General features: G+C 41.7%; 1 protein-coding gene across 3 annotated transcripts in view; it reads right to left on the bottom strand.

Moving 5' to 3' along the window:
- bcam (basal cell adhesion molecule (Lutheran blood group)) overlaps positions 1–21776 on the bottom strand; it is an 81416-nt gene that overhangs the window by 14898 nt on the left and 44742 nt on the right. For all 3 annotated transcript variants that reach the window (XM_032558254.1, XM_032558252.1, XM_032558251.1), the window contains exons 2-8: positions 5686–5810; positions 4946–5162; positions 2500–2570; positions 1857–1953; positions 1572–1760; positions 504–625; positions 263–401 (exon numbers count right to left, since the gene is read on the bottom strand). In XM_032558254.1, the coding sequence (XP_032414145.1) occupies positions 263–401; positions 504–625; positions 1572–1760; positions 1857–1953; positions 2500–2570; positions 4946–5162; positions 5686–5810 (960 nt within the window). The remainder of the gene's footprint in view (positions 1–262; positions 402–503; positions 626–1571; positions 1761–1856; positions 1954–2499; positions 2571–4945; positions 5163–5685; positions 5811–21776) is intronic.

Genomic DNA, 21776 nt, shown 5'->3' on the forward strand with positions numbered 1-21776 from the left:
CACTTAATGTGTGTGATAAAATCAAATTAGACACTGTGGTGAAGATAGCATTAAAGTAGATGAACTGTGAAGAAGTGAAGCAGACACTGAAACCCTGAAAGGATTTTATTATCGCTAATTCCATGCAAGACATTTTAATTTAAGGATTTATGACTCAAATGTGAAAAGAAAAATCTTAAATGAATGATTCACTGTTAGGTTGAAATTATTTTTTATGTATTGTACTTTGATGTGCATTTATGTACGTGTGTGTCTCACTCACAGTTGACATTAAGGACCGTGCTGTTTGACTTCTCATCATAATTTTCTGCGTCGAACGCAGAGCACACGTATATTCCAGAATCCGTACGCTTGACATTCTCCAGTATCAGAGAACTGTCCGCACCAGAAAGTTTACGTCCCTGTAAATTGAATCACATATTTAATACCTGAGTGATGAAGCCAGGTAAATATGATGTTAGTTTTTTATGTGAAAGATTGATAATCTTGATGTGTTTACATACATCTTTTGTAAAGTCAAACGAAGGCTGTGGGTTTCCATCAGTTTCACATTTTAGGGTGACATTATCACCCTCTTTGACCACAGTAGGGTTGAAAAGATTAAACATAATTTTTTCAAAAGGATCTGGATGATGACAAGAGCAGATGTGGAAAAGGTGAAAATTCAATCAGTGGTTAAAGTTACAGTTATGCTTTACATAAATGATGAGTATGACATTACATTACAATCTACAACCATTGGAGCTCAGATAATTATTGTCTGTAACAGCACCGAATATTTGGACAGGCTTTTATGTGCTTTTTAACCCTCAGGTTAGGGGTCAGACAATTAGAGAAATACCATGGTGATTAAACCAATGCAAATGGAATCAGAATAGTCATAAACCCTCCTCAGCAGAGGGAAGCATGGCATGCTCTAAATTAACCAGTTGATGGCTGCTTATGCAGGTGACACAATTTACTAAAATGACAATTTTTGTCCACTCCTTTCATGTCCTTTGCCCAGGGCTAAGATGGAAGACAACCTATTAGACATTGCAAAGGACTTGAGACTAGGGCGGAGGTTTGCCTAAAAACAGCAACAAATGACTGTTATCGTACAGCCAGTACGATAATTGAATGGTTTCGAAGAAAGTTTTATTATATCTTACAATAGTTCGGTGAAAAAACAGACCTAAATCTAAAAGTCTGAGGCAAGACTTCAAATGTATTGTTCTCCGTTCTGACTGGAGCTTTGGCTATTTTGTCTGAAGCTCACGGAGAACCAGGCATGCTAAAAACAATGAGTTGTAATGAATTACAATATATTGCTGCGTAGCAACATAATCTTCGTTGGAAATTGTTTTGTTATCTGCCGTTTACATGTTCTGTCTGAGGCAGAATGAGTGTTCAAAGTTTCCGATTCCTGTGACTGTCCAAATGCAGTCATGTAACGTTAACTAGTAAGTCTAAATTTGCTGAAAATGTGTTCTGTTTCTACTAAAAATATATCAAACAAACCCCAATAAAAACACCTAAGCACCAGTTTTTCTATATTTACTCAAACACTCTGCTCCTAGATTTTCACTCACAGCGAAGTTCAATTTTCATGGGTTCAGACTTCTTCTGGATGTTCTTGTTCTTCTCTCCTGCCAGGCTGTACTCCACAGTACAATGAAGTATAGAGTCCTTGTCGGCCTTCGTGGGCTGCATGTACAGTGAGTTCTTTATGGTGTAAAGACCTGAAGTCTCCTTCACCGTAGAAAGAACCATGTAGGTCTCTGGCAAAGATTAGTAAAACCATTAATCATGACATAAATGCCTTTGAGTGTCTTTAGCAAGACAGCATCAAACTCCATCGTCCAGAGGACACATACTTTCCCTTCTGTCTTTGACCTCAGGAAGAGGCTGGTTGTCTTTGAACCAAATGATCCTTGGAGAGGGGAATCCATTGGTTGCTACGCAAGTGCCAACCTGATTCCAATTTGAGAAAACACAAATTAACTTTTAATGGCCATGTCAAAGCATTGCTTTTGTTATCCTTAAGCCATTTTGTGACATCAACACTAATAATGGCCACTGTCTCAAAACAAAGACAAAAAACTGAGTTTACTCTCCAGGAAAATAAAAAAACAACAACAAAACATGAAGATTTTTTTTTTTTTTTTTGCAGTCTATATTCCATTCTGAATATTTCATTACAAAACAACATTGTTTTATAATACCTAAGACTTATAATAATCACCATCCAACGCAATGTTAAAAATTTTCAGCACTGCATGAAGCTGTTTGACTGTTTTCGGGCTTCTGGAATCACATAGATCAAATTTGTTTAACATTTCCAATAATAGGTGCATCTACAAATAAAACTTTAGAATCCAACAAAAATCAAAATCAGAATCAGCCTAATTGGCCAAATAAGGGATTTTACTAGATTTTACATACATAAAATATAAATATATAAAATTTAGAGGAAATAAAATAAGGAAACATGAAACATACACAAGATGAAATACAAACCTCTGAGCTGATCTGTCCTCCCACTGAGATGGCCTGAGACGGTTTTTTGATTTCCGGTTTCTGGGGAGCAACTGAGATGGAATACAAAACAACTATTAATCATTACCCTTCATCAAGAGAAAGGGGTTTTTAGATGCAACATGCAAGTGCTCACAATCACTGACTTTCTACATTTGTATTTCAAAGCACACACCCTCTGACCTTGTTAATTAAATCTAGAAGTAAATAACCTTGCTCATAGTACTCCTTTGCTAACCGGATTCATCTGCGTAGAAAAGGGTCATACGAGGAAGAAACTCCCACTTCCTACTCCACACAAACACACCCATTCAGCCACAGGTGTGAACGCTCCCATTTGTTTCTCTGCTTTATTCCCAAGCTAACTTGTCCAAGGTTATTTTATCTCTTCCTGCAGCTGTTGACTGTGCATGAAAATAAACAGTAGATGGGTATTTCTTTCTCTCAATCCTTCACTGAGATCTACAATTTTCAATCCCCTCCTTGTCCATCACACCTGACCCACTGGTGGGTTTCTGTGTTTGGAGAGAAAGGGACTTTTTTTCCTGGAAATTAAACTCTCCAGATGGAGTTTCTGTCCTTCGTAGCTCCATGGTGAAGGACCTCTACCCTCTCAAGGACTCTCCAAAAGTACTGGCAGGCCAAGGGAATGGGAAACTGAGAGTTGTTTTTCTTTTGTAACACAGTTCCAAATTCCCTTGAGAACTGTTTATATTCTGGACAATAGCAGTGTAACAAGATTTATCTCCTCTTCCCTCCCACATATAAAGTAATGTTTTCAGCAAAAAACTATTTGGGTAATTGTAATGTATGAAAACTTGGCCAGAGGAGGAGAAAAACAACATAAAATAAATGAAAATTAAATGAAGTTAAAAGTCGGTAACCAGTACTACGGTATTCAAATGTTTTAAAAAGTAGGATTTTGAAGTAGTTCCAACGGTTTAAAGAGTTTTTCATAAAATGCCAGAGACAGTGCAGGAGTGGCTGATGTTTTCTCCAGATGTGTAGAGTACAGAAATGCAGCATTGTCCTCCCACTATCCCATTGTCCTGAGACAATGGGAAACACACTATTCCCTTGTTAACAAAATATTGTCTGATTGGAAGTGCTTCAAGTCTGTTTGAAATCAAGAACTGTAGAGACTTCTCTCACTCTCTAAAATTCAAATAAAGTTTTATGCTGTTTTATGCTGTAAGTTTTTATGCTGTTACAGAGCGATTTTGTTGGATATAGAGGCTTTTAGAGACAATTTTATACAACATATACTGCACCACAATAAAGATCTTTAAGCAAAAGCTTGATGTTCTGAGTTCTGTTGTGCTCCTCTTACTACTTCTTTTCTGTTGTCTGTATTCAGATTTAGTAGCTATGCAGTAGACAAAGTTACACATTTAAGCATAAAAGGGTTACTCCGAGGCTTTTACAGATATTGGTATTAGATTGGCACTCATAAATCCTGGTTATGAGCATAAACCATAAATAAGTGCTATTACATTATTGTTGCAATATTATGCCTGTGATTTTTATCATAAAGCATAATAATCAATATTACATTATGCGTTATGTTTTTTATGCTATAATGTGTTGTGTTATTGTAGCGTTTTTGACTAAAAACTATTATACACTGACACTATAATATTTTCCCTCACAGTTACTCTTTGAATCTCATACATGATGCCTTTTCACAAAGTAATTGCTGGTTTGCATTTCAGATATTATTGAGCAAAAATGTCTAGTTATTGGGAAACATGCATATAAAGGAATAATTCATAGTCTCATTTTTTAGTCATGTAGCATTTTTAGATGCTACATGACTATATGGTTGTTTTTCAGTATTTGAAAATAAAAAACATAAAATACATTTCCTTTAAAGAACAACTGAAAGTCCAATACAAGACACGAGTAGGTGCTTCTTATTTAAGATTACATGGTAAGGGAGGGGCAAGGAAGCATCGCTCTGCACCAGGGTCAGGCCTTTGAATGACGGTGATAAATCTTGACTCTTATTAGGAAGAGATATATGAGACGTGACAAGTATGATTGAACTATTCATCAATTATGCCTAGTGCCATTAAATTGTGGTTAATTGACCTCTGGGGAACTTGTCAAAGGAATTTGGGATCAGAGAAAGCCTAAAATTATAACACAAACCAAAACATCACACAATTTTTTTGGTTCTTGAAAAGTCCAGACTATTGCAACAAATCTCACTACATCTCATTTAGGAGACTTAAGTGTAAATGTATACATGTCTCAAATCAATTCAATATGCATTAGGTGTGGTTAAGTTAAGGCAAGCACAAATGGACACCCACATAAATCTCACAATTTTGAAACCTTTTTGAAGGTGACACAAAAAACTCATCATAAGTAACTTTTGAAGTTCAGTAGGAAAGTTTGATGTGTTAAAGAGAACTGGTCTACATACCAAACACGTCAAGAGTAGTTTCGCCTTCTCCAGACCCGTCCTTGCCAGCAGTGACCTGGCAGTAGTATTTGGTTGGATCAGAGGGTTTCACAGACTTGATGGTCAAGGTGAGGTCTTCTTCGAGAGTGACTCGATCAACCAGAGGAGTACCGGTGTCGCTCATTCGCTCGCCAGAATTTTTACGGTAGGCCACTCTTACTCTTTGATTTTCATAGTCCTAAAAAAAGATTTAAAGAAAACAAAAAAAATGCAGAATCTCTGACAGTGCATTTGTACTTTAAGAGCTTCAATGTGAAAATGCTTCTTGTGTGTAAATATTTTGACACAGTATATAATCCACTTGCTGCACAGTGGTAGCACTGTTGCCTTGCAGCAAGAAGGTCCTGGGTTCGATTCCCGGCCCGGGGTCTTTCTGCATGGAGTTTGCATGTTCTTCCTGTGCATGCGTGGGTTCTCTCCGGGTTCTCCGGCTTCCTCCCACGGTCCAAAAACATGACTGTCAGGTTAATTGGTCTCTCTAAATTCTCCCTAGGTGTGAGTGTGTGTGTGCATGGTTGTTTGTCCTGTATGTCTCTGTGTTGCCCTGCGTCAGACTGGCGACCTGTCCAGGGTGTGCCCCGCCTCTCGCCCAGAACGTAGCTGGAGATACTGTAGGTACCAGCAACCCTCCCGACCCCATTAGGGACAAGAGTGGACAGAAAATGGATGGATGGATGGATGGATGGATATAGTCCACTTACAATGTGCCAACCAACAACAACATCTGGCAAGGCTGTGCCAGAATATGCACAGGGCAGTTTGGCTGTTGTTCCTCCGTCCGCCTCCACCTTCGGATTCACCTTCACAGTTACAGCGCCACAGCAAACTGGAAAACAAGCAAAAGCAAAAAAGTTGATTATATGTGTCATCCTGTTTATATAGACCTATTTAATACATTTGAATATTATTGAAAGGTTGTTTTATTCAACTCAATTCACTAAGAAAGAAACATCATGCAAATTAATTACACACAGAATAAAGTTTTCTTGCATTTATTTTGCTAATATGATGATCTCTCCGATTACGGCTAATAAAGACATGATATTTAAGATTTAGAAAGAAACAAACACATGGTGGGAGTCTTGTGATGTCTGGAGCTGCTTTGTGACTTGCTGTAATTAATTGAATATGGCATTCTGCTGTCTACATGCAAATCCTAAAGGGGAATATCAATAATTGGCCTTGAGCTTAAGTGTACCTGGGTAAGTAGCAGAACAATGTTCCAAAGCACACCATTAACTCTGATATAGAGTTAATGGTATCTCCAAAACCTAATTTTGTTTTTTTGTCTTTGAGCCATAGTTTGGACCTCTGATTGAGATCCTGTTACATGAGTTTAAACAGGATGTTCAGGCTGGAAAACGCTCCAAGAAATGAATGAACTCTTTAAAGTGGGCAAATCTTCCTCCTTAGCGACTTAAAAGATGACCTTCCCTGTTATCAACACTTGATATCTATTCCACCCAGGTTGACAATTATTTATAAGGCTAAAGAGCTAATTAAGTTTTCACACAGGGTTAGGCTGGTTTGTATAGCCACAATTTGTTTTTCCCAAGGATGTTTGTTAAAAAGTGAATTTCATTTCAGGTCTCCAAAATATATTCTTTCAACACATCTGTTATAAAACAATGCTAAACCTCGACAGCAAGAATGCTAAGCAAGAATGTAAGAGACAAAGAAAGACATATAGGTAAATCTTTCTGGTGGCAAGATAATGTCAGAAGGTCCAAAATCTTTGAAGTATCTAATCATTCTTGAATTGGTTCTGGAAACTGTATATTAGGACCACAGCTGTTCTTTAATGCAAGAGCAGCACGTCCACATTGTTAAGGTACCCCAGGAGAAGCAGTGCAGCCCTTGGGACTGGTGTGCTCCCATTTCAACAGACATTAGGATGCACCCAGTGTCCCAGATTCCCATGAAAGACTATGCAGCTGAGGAACAAAATGGGCCTTGGCTACTTTCTCCAGGGACAGACAACTTATTCCCCAAGAAGACTGAATTACAATATGAGCTGTTGAGAAACAGGATGGAGAGCTGGGGGAAGCAAAGGAGCTCAATTTCTGCAAACACAATCTGCAAGTTCCAATTGTTTTCAATCAAAATGACAAAAAGCTGTAGGAAAAAGACAGCACTATAAAGGGTTAATATAGTTATCATGCTATATTTAATTAGAAATCCGTCGATAAACATGACCGGTCTTTGTCGTTCCCAGTTTTGACATGCAATTTCCGGGCTTGTCAATATAACTTATGTCAGACTTATTCAACATAAGTTTTTTAACAAGTGAGCCATGCTTGTGATAAAACAAAGCATTGAACCAAAGTAGCTAATCCAAAACGCTTCAAAAGCACCCTTATATATAAACTGAAGGTAATATTTAAGCTGCAGGCATGCATGCATACGGCTAATGAAATACACAGACCCAATATTCTGTATGATCACATAAATTAATCATACCATCAATTTCTAGACTACAAAATCCACCACTGAATAATTTATTTGTTGTGAAAATCTGCCAAGAGTGGAGAGAATATAGACTTCTGGGAACCGTAGCGGTTTGACAGGCTAGTTTTATTAAGGAGGCAGAGAGATGGAGAAGGAGAGGATGAAAGAGAGTTTTTATAAAATGTCTGCAGAGAGATGAGAGGAGCTAAGTGATGGATGTCTCGTTATCAGTCTGAAGAATAGAAGGGAAGACACAGAGCATTAAAAAAATTGGGAGGAGATAATAGGTTGTGCTGTCAAAATTAAGCACTATTTTAGCTTTGTGTTGTTAGTGAGACACATTCCACTGTGGTCAGAAGCTGCGATTCACCACAACCCACAAACCACAGAGAGGCCAAAGACCAGTGAAGTGCTGACATTTGATAAAAAGATCTCACGTCTCTGTCCAACATTTTACCCTCTCACTTACTTTGCTCGGTTACTTTTTCACTTCCCTTGTCTCTATTTTTAATCTTGCTTCTCTTTTTTTTCCACTCCTCCTCATAAAATTATTCAATCTCAAGAGGACTGGTTTTACAAACTGATACTCCTGGCCTATGTTTGTAAAGGGGGGAAAGCCGCTAAAAGTATTCTCTATTTTTACGCCAAAACAAACAACAAAGGAGCCAAGCAAATGTACGGGAATGTTTGAGTAAATGAAGCGCAGAGCTTTTCAACAGCACTTAAGGTTTAAGCATCCCGTTGAGTGCTACATGGGAAAAATACACATTGCACACAAAACATTAAAGTAAAGACTTTCTGGCATATGTGCAGGATGTTTTCCCCTTTACAAGGTGAGATACAGTAATTGGAATTCTTTTAGGTTTATAGTAATTATGGCACTAATAATTGCAACTTTTGCTAAAACTTTTTTAAGCTAGACCCATGCTACAAGAAACTATGCCTGAGTGGTGAGATACTGTAATCAGACCACCCAGGAAATCTAAAAACAACATTGCTTTGCTTTGATTGCTGTTTTCAAACTCTGTTTTAACTAATGTAAATGTGGACAGATAAGTAAAAACTGTGCAATTTGGTTTGTGTTCATGTTCTGTACGAGTGCAGAATTATTCTTCTCTTCAGTGACACCAACTGGTAAAAAGAAAATCAGACAAAAACAGGAAGAGCAATAAATGGAGTAAAGTGCAGTAAGTTTATATTAGAAAGTGTATTTTCATTTAAAAATGTTTTGCCAGATGTAGTGGGACATACTGTCCTAGAATAAGCAGTGGAAGAGTCGCCTGTGGAAGCACAACACCTGCTATTTTACATGTTCTCTGCAAGCAAACTTTCCAGTTGGGTCTTCAGAGGTTAAAACTTTGCCACATTCCCACTTTAGACATGATTAAACATATTCAGACAACAAAAATATTCTTTTGAGGGGATGAATTAACATTTCCAATATTAAAATTAGAGATCTACCAGGAATTCACAGGAATTAGCTGATTTTTAAAATGGATTAAACCTGATAGGTGTTCAGTCTGCAGAAGCTAAAAAAAATACAACCTTTCTGGTCAGCAACCATACTAGCTGCTACCAGGTTGCGCAAACAATAAGAAGGTGTTATTGAAAAAAGAAGACATAAAGTTAGCTACCTGAAAATCAATAGGAAAGCATTAAGAAGTGATATAAAAAGAAACAGTATTTTCTACATTTCAAGATTATAGAGAGAGGAAAACTTTCAGCAGCCAGCACAAAGGCAGAAGTAAGTACAGCACAGACCGTGCACTATTTTATTCTTTTAAACGTTAATAAGATTTGGGAAATCTCAAACATTATTAGAAGTCTCAGAGTTAGGGTAAGCATCGACTTTCTCTATTTTCTAGCTGTGCAAACTGAAAATTTCAAATGATAAATCCTGGGCAATATCAACCCTCAACCCTTTCATTTTCAATAAGAAGTTAAACGCTGTTGTACACCACACTCTTTCCCACACACACAGTATGGCATCGTCTCTGCTTCCAATGTACATAATTAATGGCTTGTCAAAGCACGAAAGCTAGAAAAATGTGTTGAACTGTTTTCCCATATCTACCTATATTACAGGCTTTGAAGAGACGTCTTCATCTAAAAATATCAAAAATCCGAAGTGGCAGATCAGAAATCGGATAAAACTCTAAAGGTGCATTGTCGAGTTTCAGCTGCATGTAGCAGTGAAAAAATGGTTCCAGTTATAATCTTTAAAAAGGTTTGCAGATAAATAACTAAAATGATTTAATTTAGAAGACGACACACAAGCTTTGACAATAAGTTGTAATACTTTATACTGCAGCTTACTTTAGATGCCTTAAAGAGCAACAAACATTTTTCAGTTTCCTCACTAGTGTTTGAGCCATCTGTTAGAACTCAGATTGGACAAACTTGTCCTGACCTCTTAGTATTTCTGACTGTTACTGATGTCACATGAGGAGAATAAATTGAGAAAAATTTAAATAAATAAAGGTTTGGCAGAAAACCTTGAGCATTGATGCAATAAGGGGAAAGAAGACTCTTCTTGTAACAATAATGCATGAGGGTAAAAGGGAGATATAGCCTTTTCCAGAGCAAATGTGAAGCCTCCTCACTGATTATTTGAGGATGCAGATTAAAGATTCAAATCACATTGGCTAACAATTCATTTTGAGCCATGCAAGTCACACTAAAGCAATCCTATTTCAACCCAGGAGGAAATACTGTAACATCTGTGTCTCATTCTTGCATCACACATTAAGAACATTTTTCAACCACTGGTGCAAATTTGCCAAACATAATCGGTTTACAACCGCTCCACTCTCACTTCCACAACTTTTAATGCCCCCTTTTTTTATTTTACTGAATAATGATGTAAAACTGTTATGAGTTGAAGCATTCGGTGAAAGACTGTTACCATAATTTACAGAACAAACAACCCACTGAGGAGAATTAGGTGGTGCTGACGTCTGGTAGGACTCAATTATAAGGCATGAAAATCTAAATCAGCAGAGTCCAGCTGCATCACATCCTGCTTCTTCTGCCAAATTGCTACTCACTGATTTTATTTTCTGTCTCCTTCTCAAACGTATCTTTTGGTGCAATTCGCAACATGTTGAGTCCGGAGTGATCAATCAGGCCGCCGCTCTGTGTTTTATACACATGGGGCAGCTGGACAGACGGGCAATTAAAGAATAATTAGGGAGTCTTCCATCCAATCTGAGCCTGGAGCAGCATGTGGGTGTGTGCTGCAGTGTTAGTTTATTTACAGAAACAGGCTGATGGCTATCATATTGTGTGAGAACGAGAAAAAGAAACAAGGGGGAGCAGTGGGGGCTACTGGAGTGTACGGAGGGGTGGGGGTGAGTGGTGGCAGAGGGGCCTCGTTAGCTGATGCAGGCTAGATAATCGGATTTTGTTAAAGAGAGGGAAAGTGTGTGTGAGGTGTGTTTGGGGTGTGTTTGAGCGGGTAGAAAGGCAGATGGGAACAATATGGTCAGACTGCGACCTGTACACACCCACATAAAACATAAACACACACACACCCTTACAGTACATCTATAATGCATGGGATATTTATGAGTATCCTAACTCCTTTAAAAAAGCTCTGGCTAAGTACGTTGTGTGAGGAAAAGCATCCAAAGTCTGCAGCAGAAGCAGAGAGGAGGAGACCCAGAGGGTTGTGTCAGTCCCACATCTACTGAAAAGTTAATGTGAAACTAACTTTAAAACCCTCCTGTCTGCCTCCTCTCTCTGTTGCATCTCTTTCTTTTTTCTCCTCTCTCTCTCTCACACACACATGCGCGCACCCCTACACACACACACGAAGAGAGAAAAGAGGGAGCCTCTCATTATGAAAAGAGCCAGCTGGAACCTCTCGCTCTCTTGTCCTCTTTTTCTTCTCTTGTTTTTGTCTCACCTACTGTCATATACTGGACATCATACCGGGAGCCTCTTTCTCTTTGGCATGCCTCCTTTTATCCCTGAATCTCAAAGAGCATCTTTTAATACCCAGTGCTCAAGTCTTTTATTTACAACAGAAGCTAAGGATTTGCAAGTTGGCGATATAATAAACCAAAGAAGAAAGGGGGACGGAGGGAGAGAAGAAAAGAAAAACACTGTGCTGGGTTACAGTCAGCTATAACCCCAGTTTTTTAAGTCACCATATACTATATTTTTTTTATAGATATTACCTGCTTGTCTCTTTTGCTAATCCAAACACAACTCTTGTAAAAAGTGATAGATTGATGTAACTCAGAGAACTGTTTACCTCTGCATAATACAACTAGGGGTCCAAGAGAGGTGACTTAGACTTCAGACTGCATATATTACAGTGATGGATCATAAAACCCCGCATCAACACTGCCACAGGAAGTGTACAGAAGATTATTCTGAGCCAAACATAGGGAAGGGCAGCGCACACACAACGTGGTGCCTGATGAACGATGAATGTCAGTGTGTGAGTGGGGGTGAGTGTGTGTGTGTGTGTGGTCCAAAACTCAGACAGGATTAGTGGCTTTGAAAGTTGGCAAAGCAAACAGTGCTGGGAGACACAGCTTCAATGTCATGAAGGACTTAATCACCTACAGTATGAGGTAATGAAGCTAACAGCAAAAACACAAGCAACTTACAGACATTTTCACATGATGTCAATCAGAAGCTTCAATGCATTTCATTGGGAAATTATGTGACAAATCAAATCAAATACTACATAATTGTGAAGAAGAAAAAAAATAAGACATGGTTTTCATATTCTACAAATTAAAGTGCTAAAAGCTGTGCTGTCCATATTTGGCAAATCAATGTCAATATTTTGTAGAGCAAAATTTCAAGTCTTGCCACAAATTGTCATCTGTGGTCTGAATTTTAACTGGAGAGTTGCAACATTGGGTAATAATAGGTTAAGATTTTTGTTGCAACTTTGACAAAGAACGAGTTGCTTGAAAAATCTCTTTGGTTAAATAAAAAAAAGTCTAAGAGTGCAAGTCTCTCTTGAGGTCTTTGCAATTGTTCATCAACTATTAATAGATGGAAAAATCATTCTAAATATACTGAAAGAGCTGCTGATCAGTCGAAAGAGTTGAATACTGGAAGTTGCATCATGCTTTTCTGATTACCACATGCTGAAATCCACTCAGCTCTCTACGACATCGTTTCTTCTATATTTCACTCAGTTTGCTGTGCTTTGGATTTTTTATCATGGCTTTTCCATGTTGTGACTTAGCAGCTCTTTTTTGGTATGCAAGTGTTGTACTTTTTACAGCTGTAAATAGCTGCCTTTTCTTTTCTATTTAAACAGATTTGCCCAGTTAAATTTATGCTAATGAAAACTAATATTCGGAGGTGCATTCAGTTGGAACTGAGACGAAACACGTTTCTCAAGCTTATTTTTAAAGCAAGAAAGCCTAGAATATTTTTGATTTGAAGCCATCAGAGGATGAAATTGATTGTAAGACTATCTATTTACTCTAACAAAGAAAGTAGCAGAAGCACAATGCAGTTTCACTTCCACAAACAAAATGCTAGCATAGCCTGTGCACAAATCTTTATAGCTAAGGATCAAGTCATCTTCCCCTTATCTAGCCAGCACTGACAATTTCCTGTAAATATTAAGGACTGGAGCAGATTCAAATCTTGTTTTTATGGGCCTCCTTCACTAAGTGCTCACATTAATCTGCTTGCCATGCCATATTGCAACAGTATGACAATACAGTTTGTTTAGGGAGTTTCATTTTTGCAGGCAAACCTGATCTATCTCAGACATTTATCCCAAAGGTGGAGACATAATGGAGTAAAACAAACACTAAAGTGTCCCTGTGTGTATTCTGTAAGTAAATTCAGTGATTTTCCTTTAAGTTGCAAAAACTCACAGCATCCCAAAGACGGTTGTTTACTGTATTTACAGATAAGAAAGAATAAAAAATGAAATGTTATTATGTAATGTTTAAGTATCCGGAATCAAATTCAAACTTCATTAGTGATTTCCTCTTGAATCTCCTAAAGTTTGAGTGGGTGACAATTTGAGACAGAAATAAGCATGGGTTTACACCACATGGCACATATGTGCGTGTGAGCTGGGTTTGTGTGTGTGAGTCAGAGCCTTTCCGGGGCAGTCTCCCTCTGTCAGGGTGGGACCTTGTAAGGCAAGGAGTCCATCAACGCCTGAGTGATGAGGCAGGAACAGGTGCAGCGCTGGGGAACGGCAGCTGCTAGGAGCTCCAGACTCAATCGGCCAACCAACAATGAGGACCACATAGAGAGCAGCATGGGAGAGAGTGAGAAACCTCGAGTCACACAGATGACAGACAAACAGCAAGACGGGAAGTAACATGGTTGGGAAAAAAAAGTCATACCGTTTGGAGAATAAGGCTTTTAGTGACCAAGGAGACAAAGACACAGCTAATGAAAACAAGCTAGACGTCTGTCCTCTTGGAAGGGTGTAAAGGTAATTGCATCCTAACATGATGCATGCAGATATGTCCACTGATGACTTTATTGTTCTCTAAATGTTGACCTCTAAGATAAAATTACTGGTTACTCTATTTAGAATTGAAAAGATGTTCACCAAAGTCGTAGGCTGGCAGCAAAACAAATACGGAGGAAGAAAGGAATTTAATTGAGGGTTGTCAGTTCAATTTTTTAAAAATAAACAAAAATTAAAGCTGCAAGCAGCCTCGGGCGGCCCTCGCAGCAAGCGCCGCTCCGGCCTATTGGCCACCGCGGGGGTTCCGGCCACCGCAGAAGCTCTCGCGCGTTTTCCAGAGCCGCAGCCCGCTCCCCACCGCAGAAGCTCTGCCGCAGTTTCCAGCATCGCCGCCCGCTAGCCGCCGCAGAAGCTGTCGCGCATTTTCCCCGCCCGTCCACCGGGCGACAGGCGTGAATGCGTTCGGCGGCGCTCCCCGACGACTGTCCAAAAATCTGGTGCAGATCGGTCGATGCGTCGAGGAGATACGGCCGATGTATTAACTTAGGGGGCGCAGTGGAGTCAAATTACATCTCAAACCCGTCGGGCTCTTTAGAGGTGAACAAAGGTCATACATATCCAGTTTGGCGCCAATCGGATGATCCATGTGTGAATTAGAGCCAAACGTATGAATATGGCGAGGGACTGATATTCGCCGTTTGGCCACGCCCGCACGGTTCAGCCAGAAGCGAGCAATGACAGAGCTCATCATCCGAATCATCTTGATTAGGTCAAGAGAGCCATAAACGGAGCTTTCCAAGGAAAGAAACGGCACTTCCGGTTCCGAGGGGGCGGGGCTTAGATGACGTCATAATATGATGACGTAGGATCGACGGCAATCCCACCAGGATCACTCAGGCCAAGTTTGATGCAGCTCGGTCAAAATATGTGGAATGTAGAGGCAAACGTATACCAACGGCGTTGCCGCCATTGAAAACTCTTGGCACTTTAAAGCAAGCGAGACCAACTTCCTATCTGTCATCCAACACAGAATCACCTTGATTAGGTCAAGAGAGCCATAGATGAAAGTTTCCAAGGAAAAAAATAGCACTTCCTGTTGTGAGGGGGCGGGGCTTAGATGACGTCATAATATGATGACATAGTATTGTCAGGCATCACAACAGGATGAGTCAGGCCAAGTTTGGTGCAGCTCGGTCGAAACATGTGGAATCTAGAAGCAAACGTATGGCATCGGCGTTACAGGTCACTTCGCCATGCAGCCGCACCCAGCTGCTTCATCGCAGCCGGTCAGGGCTTGAATCCACAACACACCAACATGTCTTCTGTCTCTGGACACAGTTTCATGTTGATGAGGTCAAAGGGCTAAGATAGCGACCGTTCACAGTAAAACATGACACTTCCTGTTCTCAGGGGGCGTGGCCTAAGTGATGTCATCATTTGACCATAGGGTATTGTAGGGCACCCGATGACGATCAATCACTGAAAGTTTGGTCCCTCTATGTGTTTTTGTATAGGAAATATAAGAGTTTCGTGTTTCATGGCGTGTAGGTGAACTTTGACCCCTGGTAACCCCCCTTCAGCAATCTCAGACAGTCACCAATTTGATAACTTTAAATCAGACATGCCTTATGATCAGACTGACCGAGTTTGAAGCCGATCAATCGAAATCCCTAGGAGGAGTTCGATCAAATGCAAAGGCTGTAAACGTCAAACTCGAGGTCCAAAATGGACCTTCAATACAAAATGGCCGACTTCCTGTTGGGTTTCGACCATGGCTCTAATAGACTTTTTTGTACGTCCTGACAAGATACACATGTGTACCAAGTTTCGTAATTCTAGGTTAAAGCATGGCTTAGGGCTGTTCATTTAAAATACTCTAGGGGTCACTATAGAGAAATTAGGCCACGCCCACCAAATTTTGTTATGAATTCCGGTCGGTGGGTGGATAAGGATCCATCCTAGTAAGTTTGGAGCAGCTGGGCCCGAAATTGTGGAATTCAGAGCCAAACGTATGGCAACGGCGTTACAGGTCACTTCGCCACGCCGCCACGCCCACCTGCTATGTCAAAGCCGGTCGGGGTTGGAATCCACAACACACCAACATGTCTTCTGTCTCTGGACACAGTTTCATGTTGATTAGGTCAAAGGGCTAAGATAGCGACCGTTCACAGTAAAACATGACACTTCCTGTTCTCAGGGGGCGTGGCCTAAGTGATGTCATCATTTGACCATAGGGTATTGTAGGGCACCCGATGCCGATCAATCACTGAAAGTTTGGTCCCTCTTTGTGTTTTTATATAGGAAATATAAGAGTTTCGTGTTTCATGGCGAGTAGGTGAACTTTGACCCCTGCTAACCCCCCTTCAACATGCTCCAAAACTCACCAATTTGATAACTTTAAATCAAACATGCCTTATGATCAGACTGACCGAGTTTGAAGTCGATCAATCGAAATCCCTAGGAGGAGTTCGATCAAATACGAAGGCTGTAAACGTCAAAATCGAGGTAAAAAATGGACGTTCAATACAAAATGGCCGACTTTCTGTGATAGTTGGCTTATAACATTAAATGTAAGTTCTGAGTCTTTTGGTGAGCTCTACAAGTGTGCCAAATTTCATGTCTCTACGATGAAGTACGTTCATACCATTGTGTCAACAGAAAATTGCTAGTTGCCGCCGTTCAGCAATTTTTTTTGCGATTTTTGCGACAACCTTAAAATTCAAAATTTTTAAATTTTCTAGTTGCGACCGCCAAGTTTGGTGAGTTTTTGAATATGATAAAGCCCCCAAAAAGGCACACGAAGAGGGGGGCAGAATAATAATTAAAGCTGCAAGCAGCCTCGGGCGGCCCTCGCAGCAAGCGCCGCTCCGGCCTATTGGCCACCGCGGGGGTTCCGGCCACCGCAGAAGCTCTCGCGCGTTTTCCAGAGCCGCAGCCCGCTCCCCACCGCGGAAGCTCTGCCGCAGTTTCCAGCACCGCCGCCCGCCAGCCGCCGCAGAAGCTGTCGCGCATTTCCCCCGCCCGTCCACCGGGCGATACGCGTTAATGCGTTCGGCAGCGCTTCACGACGACTGTCAAAAAATCTGGTGCAGATCGGTCGATGCGTCGAGGAGATACAGCCGATGTATGAACTTAGGGGGCGCAGTGGAGTCAAATTACATTTCAAACCCGTTGGGCTCTTTAGAGGTGAACAAAGGTCATGCATATCCACTTTGGCGCCAATCGGATGATCTATGTGTGAATTAGAGCCAAACGTATGCATATGGCGAGGGACTGATATTCGCCATTTGGCCACGCCCACACGGTTGAGCCAGCAGCGAGCATTGACAGAGCTCATCATCCGAATCATCTTGATTAGGTCAAGAGAGCCATAAATGGAACTTTCCAAGGAAAAAAACGGCACTTCCTGTTCCGAGGGGGCGGGGCTTAGATGACGTCATAATATGATGACATAGGGTCGTCAAGGATCCCACCAGGGTCACTCGTGCAAAGTTTGGTGCAGAAGCTATCGACCGTTCACAGTAAAATACAAGACTTCCTGTTGTCAGAGGGCGTGGCCTACGTGATGTCATCATTTGACCATTGGATATTATTCTACACCCGAGGATGATCAATAACTCAAACTTTGGTGTCTCTGTCAGTTTTTGTGTTAGAATTACAAATTATTTAATTTTTTCCTCTTTAATTCAACACTGAACTGTCATTCCGTAGGGCAATGCTGCCCTCTGGTGTCGATTTACTGAAATTACTGAAATAGTTTCATTATTTCAGTAATTCGACACCAGAGGGCAGCATTGCCCTACACATGACAAAGCCCTTTGTATTACACAGTCAATCACAGGGGATCTTTGAGCCTTGCTAACCCCCCTTCCACCTGTTCAAATGTCACCAATTTGATAACTTTAAATCAGACATGCCTTATGATCAGACTGACCGACTTTGAAGCCGATCAATCGAAATCCCAAGGAGGAGTTCGATCAAATACGAAGGCTCTAAATGTCAAAATCGAGGTCAAATGAACTTCAATCTAAAATGGCCGACTTCCTGTTGGGTTTAGAGCATGGCTCCAAGAGACTTTTTTGTACGTCCTGACAAGATACACATATGTACCAAGTTTCGTAATTCTAGGATAAAGCATGGCCTGGGGCTGTTCATTTAAAATACTCTAGGGGTCGCTATAGAAAAATTAGGCCACGCCCACCAAATATCGCTATGGATTCCTGTTCGGGGATGGATAAGGATCCATCCTAGTGAGTTTGGAGCAGCTCACCCCGAAACTGTGGAATTCAGAGCCAAACGAAATTCGATGGCGTTCGCAACGCCGCCACGCCCACCTGCTTCATCGCAGCAGGTCGGGGTTGGAATCCACAACACACCAACATGTCTTCTGTCTCTGGACACAGTTTCATGTTGATTAGGTCAAAGGGCTAAGATAGCGACCGTTCACAGTAAAACATTACACTTCCTGCTCTCAGGGGGCGTGGCCTACATAAAAAAAAAATTTCACTGCAGGGTATTTTAGGACACCCGATGTCGATCAATCACTGAAAGTTTGGTCCCTCTATGTGTTTTTGTATAGGAAATATAAGAGGTTTTTGTTTCATGGCGTGTAGGTGAACTTTGACCCCTGCTAACCCCCCTTCAACATGCTCCAAAACTCACCAATTTGATAACTTTAAATCAGACATGCCTTATGATCAGACTGACCGAGTTTGAAGCCGATCAATCGAAATCCCTAGGAGGAGTTCGATCAAATACGAAGGCTGTAAACGGCCAAATCAGGGTCCGAAATGGACCTTCAATCCAACATGGCCGACTTCCTGCGATACTTGCACTATGACATTACTTGTAAATTCTGAGCGTCTTAGTGAGCTCTACAACTGTACCGAATTTCAAGTCTCTACGATGAAGTAAGTGAATAGCAATGGGTCTTTTGAAAATTGCTAGTTGCCGCCGTTGAGCAATTTTTTTTGCGATTTTTGCGGCGACCTTAAAATTCAAAATTTTTAAACCGCCTAGTCGCTTCCGCCAAGTTTGGTGAGTTTTTGAATATGATAAAGCCCCCAAAAAGGCACACGAAGAGGGGGGCAGAATCGTAAGAAGAATAATAATTAAAGCTGCAAGCAGCCTCGGGCGGCCCTCGCAGCAAGCGCCGCTCCGGCCTATTGGCCACCGCGGGGGTTCCGGCCACCGCAGAAGCTCTCGCGCGTTTTCCAGAGCCGCAGCCCGCTCCCCACCGCAGAAGCTCTGCCGCAGTTTCCAGCACTGCCGCCCGCTAGCCGCTGCAGAAGCTGTCGCGCATTTTCCCCAAATTACATCTCAAACCCGTTGGGCTCTTTAGAGCAGAACAAAGGTCATACATATCCAGTTTGGCGCCAATCGGATGATCCATGTGTGAATAAGAGCCAAACGTATGTATATGGCGAGGGACTGATATTCGCCATTTGGCCACGCCCACACGGTTCAGCCAGCAGTGAGCATTGACAGAGTTTATCATCCGAATCATCTTGATTAGGTCAAGAGAGCCATAAACAGAGCTTTCCAAGGAAAAAAACGGCACTTCCGGTTCCGAGGGGGCGGGGCTTAGATGACGTCACAATGTGATGACGTAGGATCGACGGGCAAGCCTCCAGGATCACTCAGGCCAAGTTTGATGCAGCTCGGTCAAAATATGTGGAATGTAGAGGCAAACGTATACGAACGGCGTTGCCGCCATTGAAAACTCTTGGCACTTTAAAGCAAGCGAGACCAACTTCCTATCTGTCATCCAACACAGAATCACCTTGATTAGGTCAAGAGAGCCATAGATGAAAGTTTCCAAGGAAAAAAATAGCATTTCCTGTTCTGAGGGGGCGGGGCTTAGATGACGTCATAATCTGATGACATAGAATTTTCAGGTATCACACCAGCACCACTCAAGCCAAGTTTGGTGCAGCTCGGTCGAAACATGTGGAATCTAGAAGCAAACGTATGGCATCGGCGTTACAGGTCACTTCGCCACGCCGCCGCACCCAGCTGCTTCATCGCAGCCGGTCAGGGCTTGAATCCACAACACACCAACATGTCTTCTGTCTCTGGACACAGTTTCATGTTGATGAGGTCAAAGGGCTAAGATAGCGACCGTTCACAGTAAAACATGACATTTCCTGTTCTCAGGGGGCGTGGCCTAAGTGATGTCATCATTTCACCACAGGGTATTTTAGGACACCTATTGATGATCAATAACTGAAAGTTTGGTGTCTCTGTGAGTTTCTGTGCAGGATATATAAGAGTTTCGTGTTTCATGGCGAGTAGGTGAACTTTGACCCCTGGTAACCCCCCTTCAGCAATCTCAGACAGTCACCAATTTGATAACTTTAAATCAGACATGCCTTATGATCAGACTGACCGAGTTTGAAGCCGATCAATCGAAATCCCTAGGAGGAGTTCGATCAAATGCAAAGGCTGTAAACGTCAAAGTCGAGGTCCAAAATGGACCTTCAATACAAAATGGCCGACTTCCTGTTGGGTTTCGACCATGGCTCTAAGAGACTTTTTTGTACGTCCTGACAAGATACACATGTGTACCAAGTTTCGTAATTCTAGGATAAAGCATGGCATGGGGCTGTTCATTTAAAATACTCTAGGGGTCGCTATAGAGAAATTAGGCCACGCCCACCAAATTTTGTTATGAATTCCTGTCGGTGGGTGGATAAGGATCCATCCTAGTGAGTTAGGAGGAGCTGGGCCCGAAATTGTGGAATTCAGAGCCAAACGAATTTCGACGGCGTTCGCAACGCCGCCACGCCCACCTGCTTCATCGCAGCCGGTCGGGGTTGGATTACTCAACACACCAACATGTCTTCTGTCTCTGGACACAGTTTCATGTTGATGAGGTCAAAGGGCTAAGATAGCGACCGTTCACAGTAAAACATGACACTTCCTGTTCTCAGGGGGCGTGGCCTAAGTGATGTCATCATTTGACCATAGGGTATTGTAGGGCACCCGATGACGATCAATCACTGAAAGTTTGGTCCCTCTATGTGTTTTTATATAGGAAATATAAGAGTTTCGTGTTTCATGGCGAGTAGGTGAACTTTGACCCCTGCTAACCCCCCTTCAACATGCTCCAAAACTCACCAATTTGATAACTTTAAATCAAACATGCCTTATGATCAGACTGACCGAGTTTGAAGTCGATCAATCGAAATCCCTAGGAGGAGTTCGATCAAATACGAAGGCTGTAAACGTCAAAATCGAGGAAAAAAATGGACGTTCAAGACAAAATGGCTGACTTCCTGTGATAGTTGGCTAATAACATTAAATGTAAGTTCTGAGTCTTTTGGTGAGCTCTACAAGTGTGCCAAATTTCATGTCTCTACGATGAAGTACGTTCATACCATTGTGTTAACAGAAAATTGCTAGTTGCCGCCGTTGAGCAATTTTTTTTGCGATTTTTGCGACAACCTTAAAATTCAAAATTTTTAATTTTTCTAGTTGCGACCGCCAAGTTTGGTGAGTTTTTGAATATGATAAAGCCCCCAAAAAGGCACACGAAGAGGTGGGAAGAATAATAATTAAAGCTGCAAGCAGCCTCGGGCGGCCCTCGCAGCAAGCGCCGCTCCGGCCTATTGGCCACCGCGGGGGTTCCGGCCAGCGCAGAAGCTCTCGCGCGTTTTCCAGAGCCGCAGCCCGCTCCCCACCGCAGAAGCTCTGCCGCAGTTTCCAGCATCGCCGCCCGCTAGCCGCCGCAGAAGCTGTCGCGCGTTTTCCCCGCCTGTCCACCGGGCGACAGGCGTGAATGCGTTCGGCGGCGCTCCCCGACGACTGTCGAAAAATCTGGCGCAGATCGGTCGATGCGTCGAGGAGATACGGCCCATGTATTAACTTAGGGGGCGCAGTGGAGCCAAATTACATTTCAAACCCGTTGGGCTCTTTAGAGGTGAACAAAGG

Source organism: Xiphophorus hellerii, chromosome 3 (assembly GCF_003331165.1).
Source record: "Xiphophorus hellerii strain 12219 chromosome 3, Xiphophorus_hellerii-4.1, whole genome shotgun sequence".
Classification (NCBI taxonomy): Eukaryota; Metazoa; Chordata; class Actinopteri; order Cyprinodontiformes; family Poeciliidae; genus Xiphophorus; species Xiphophorus hellerii.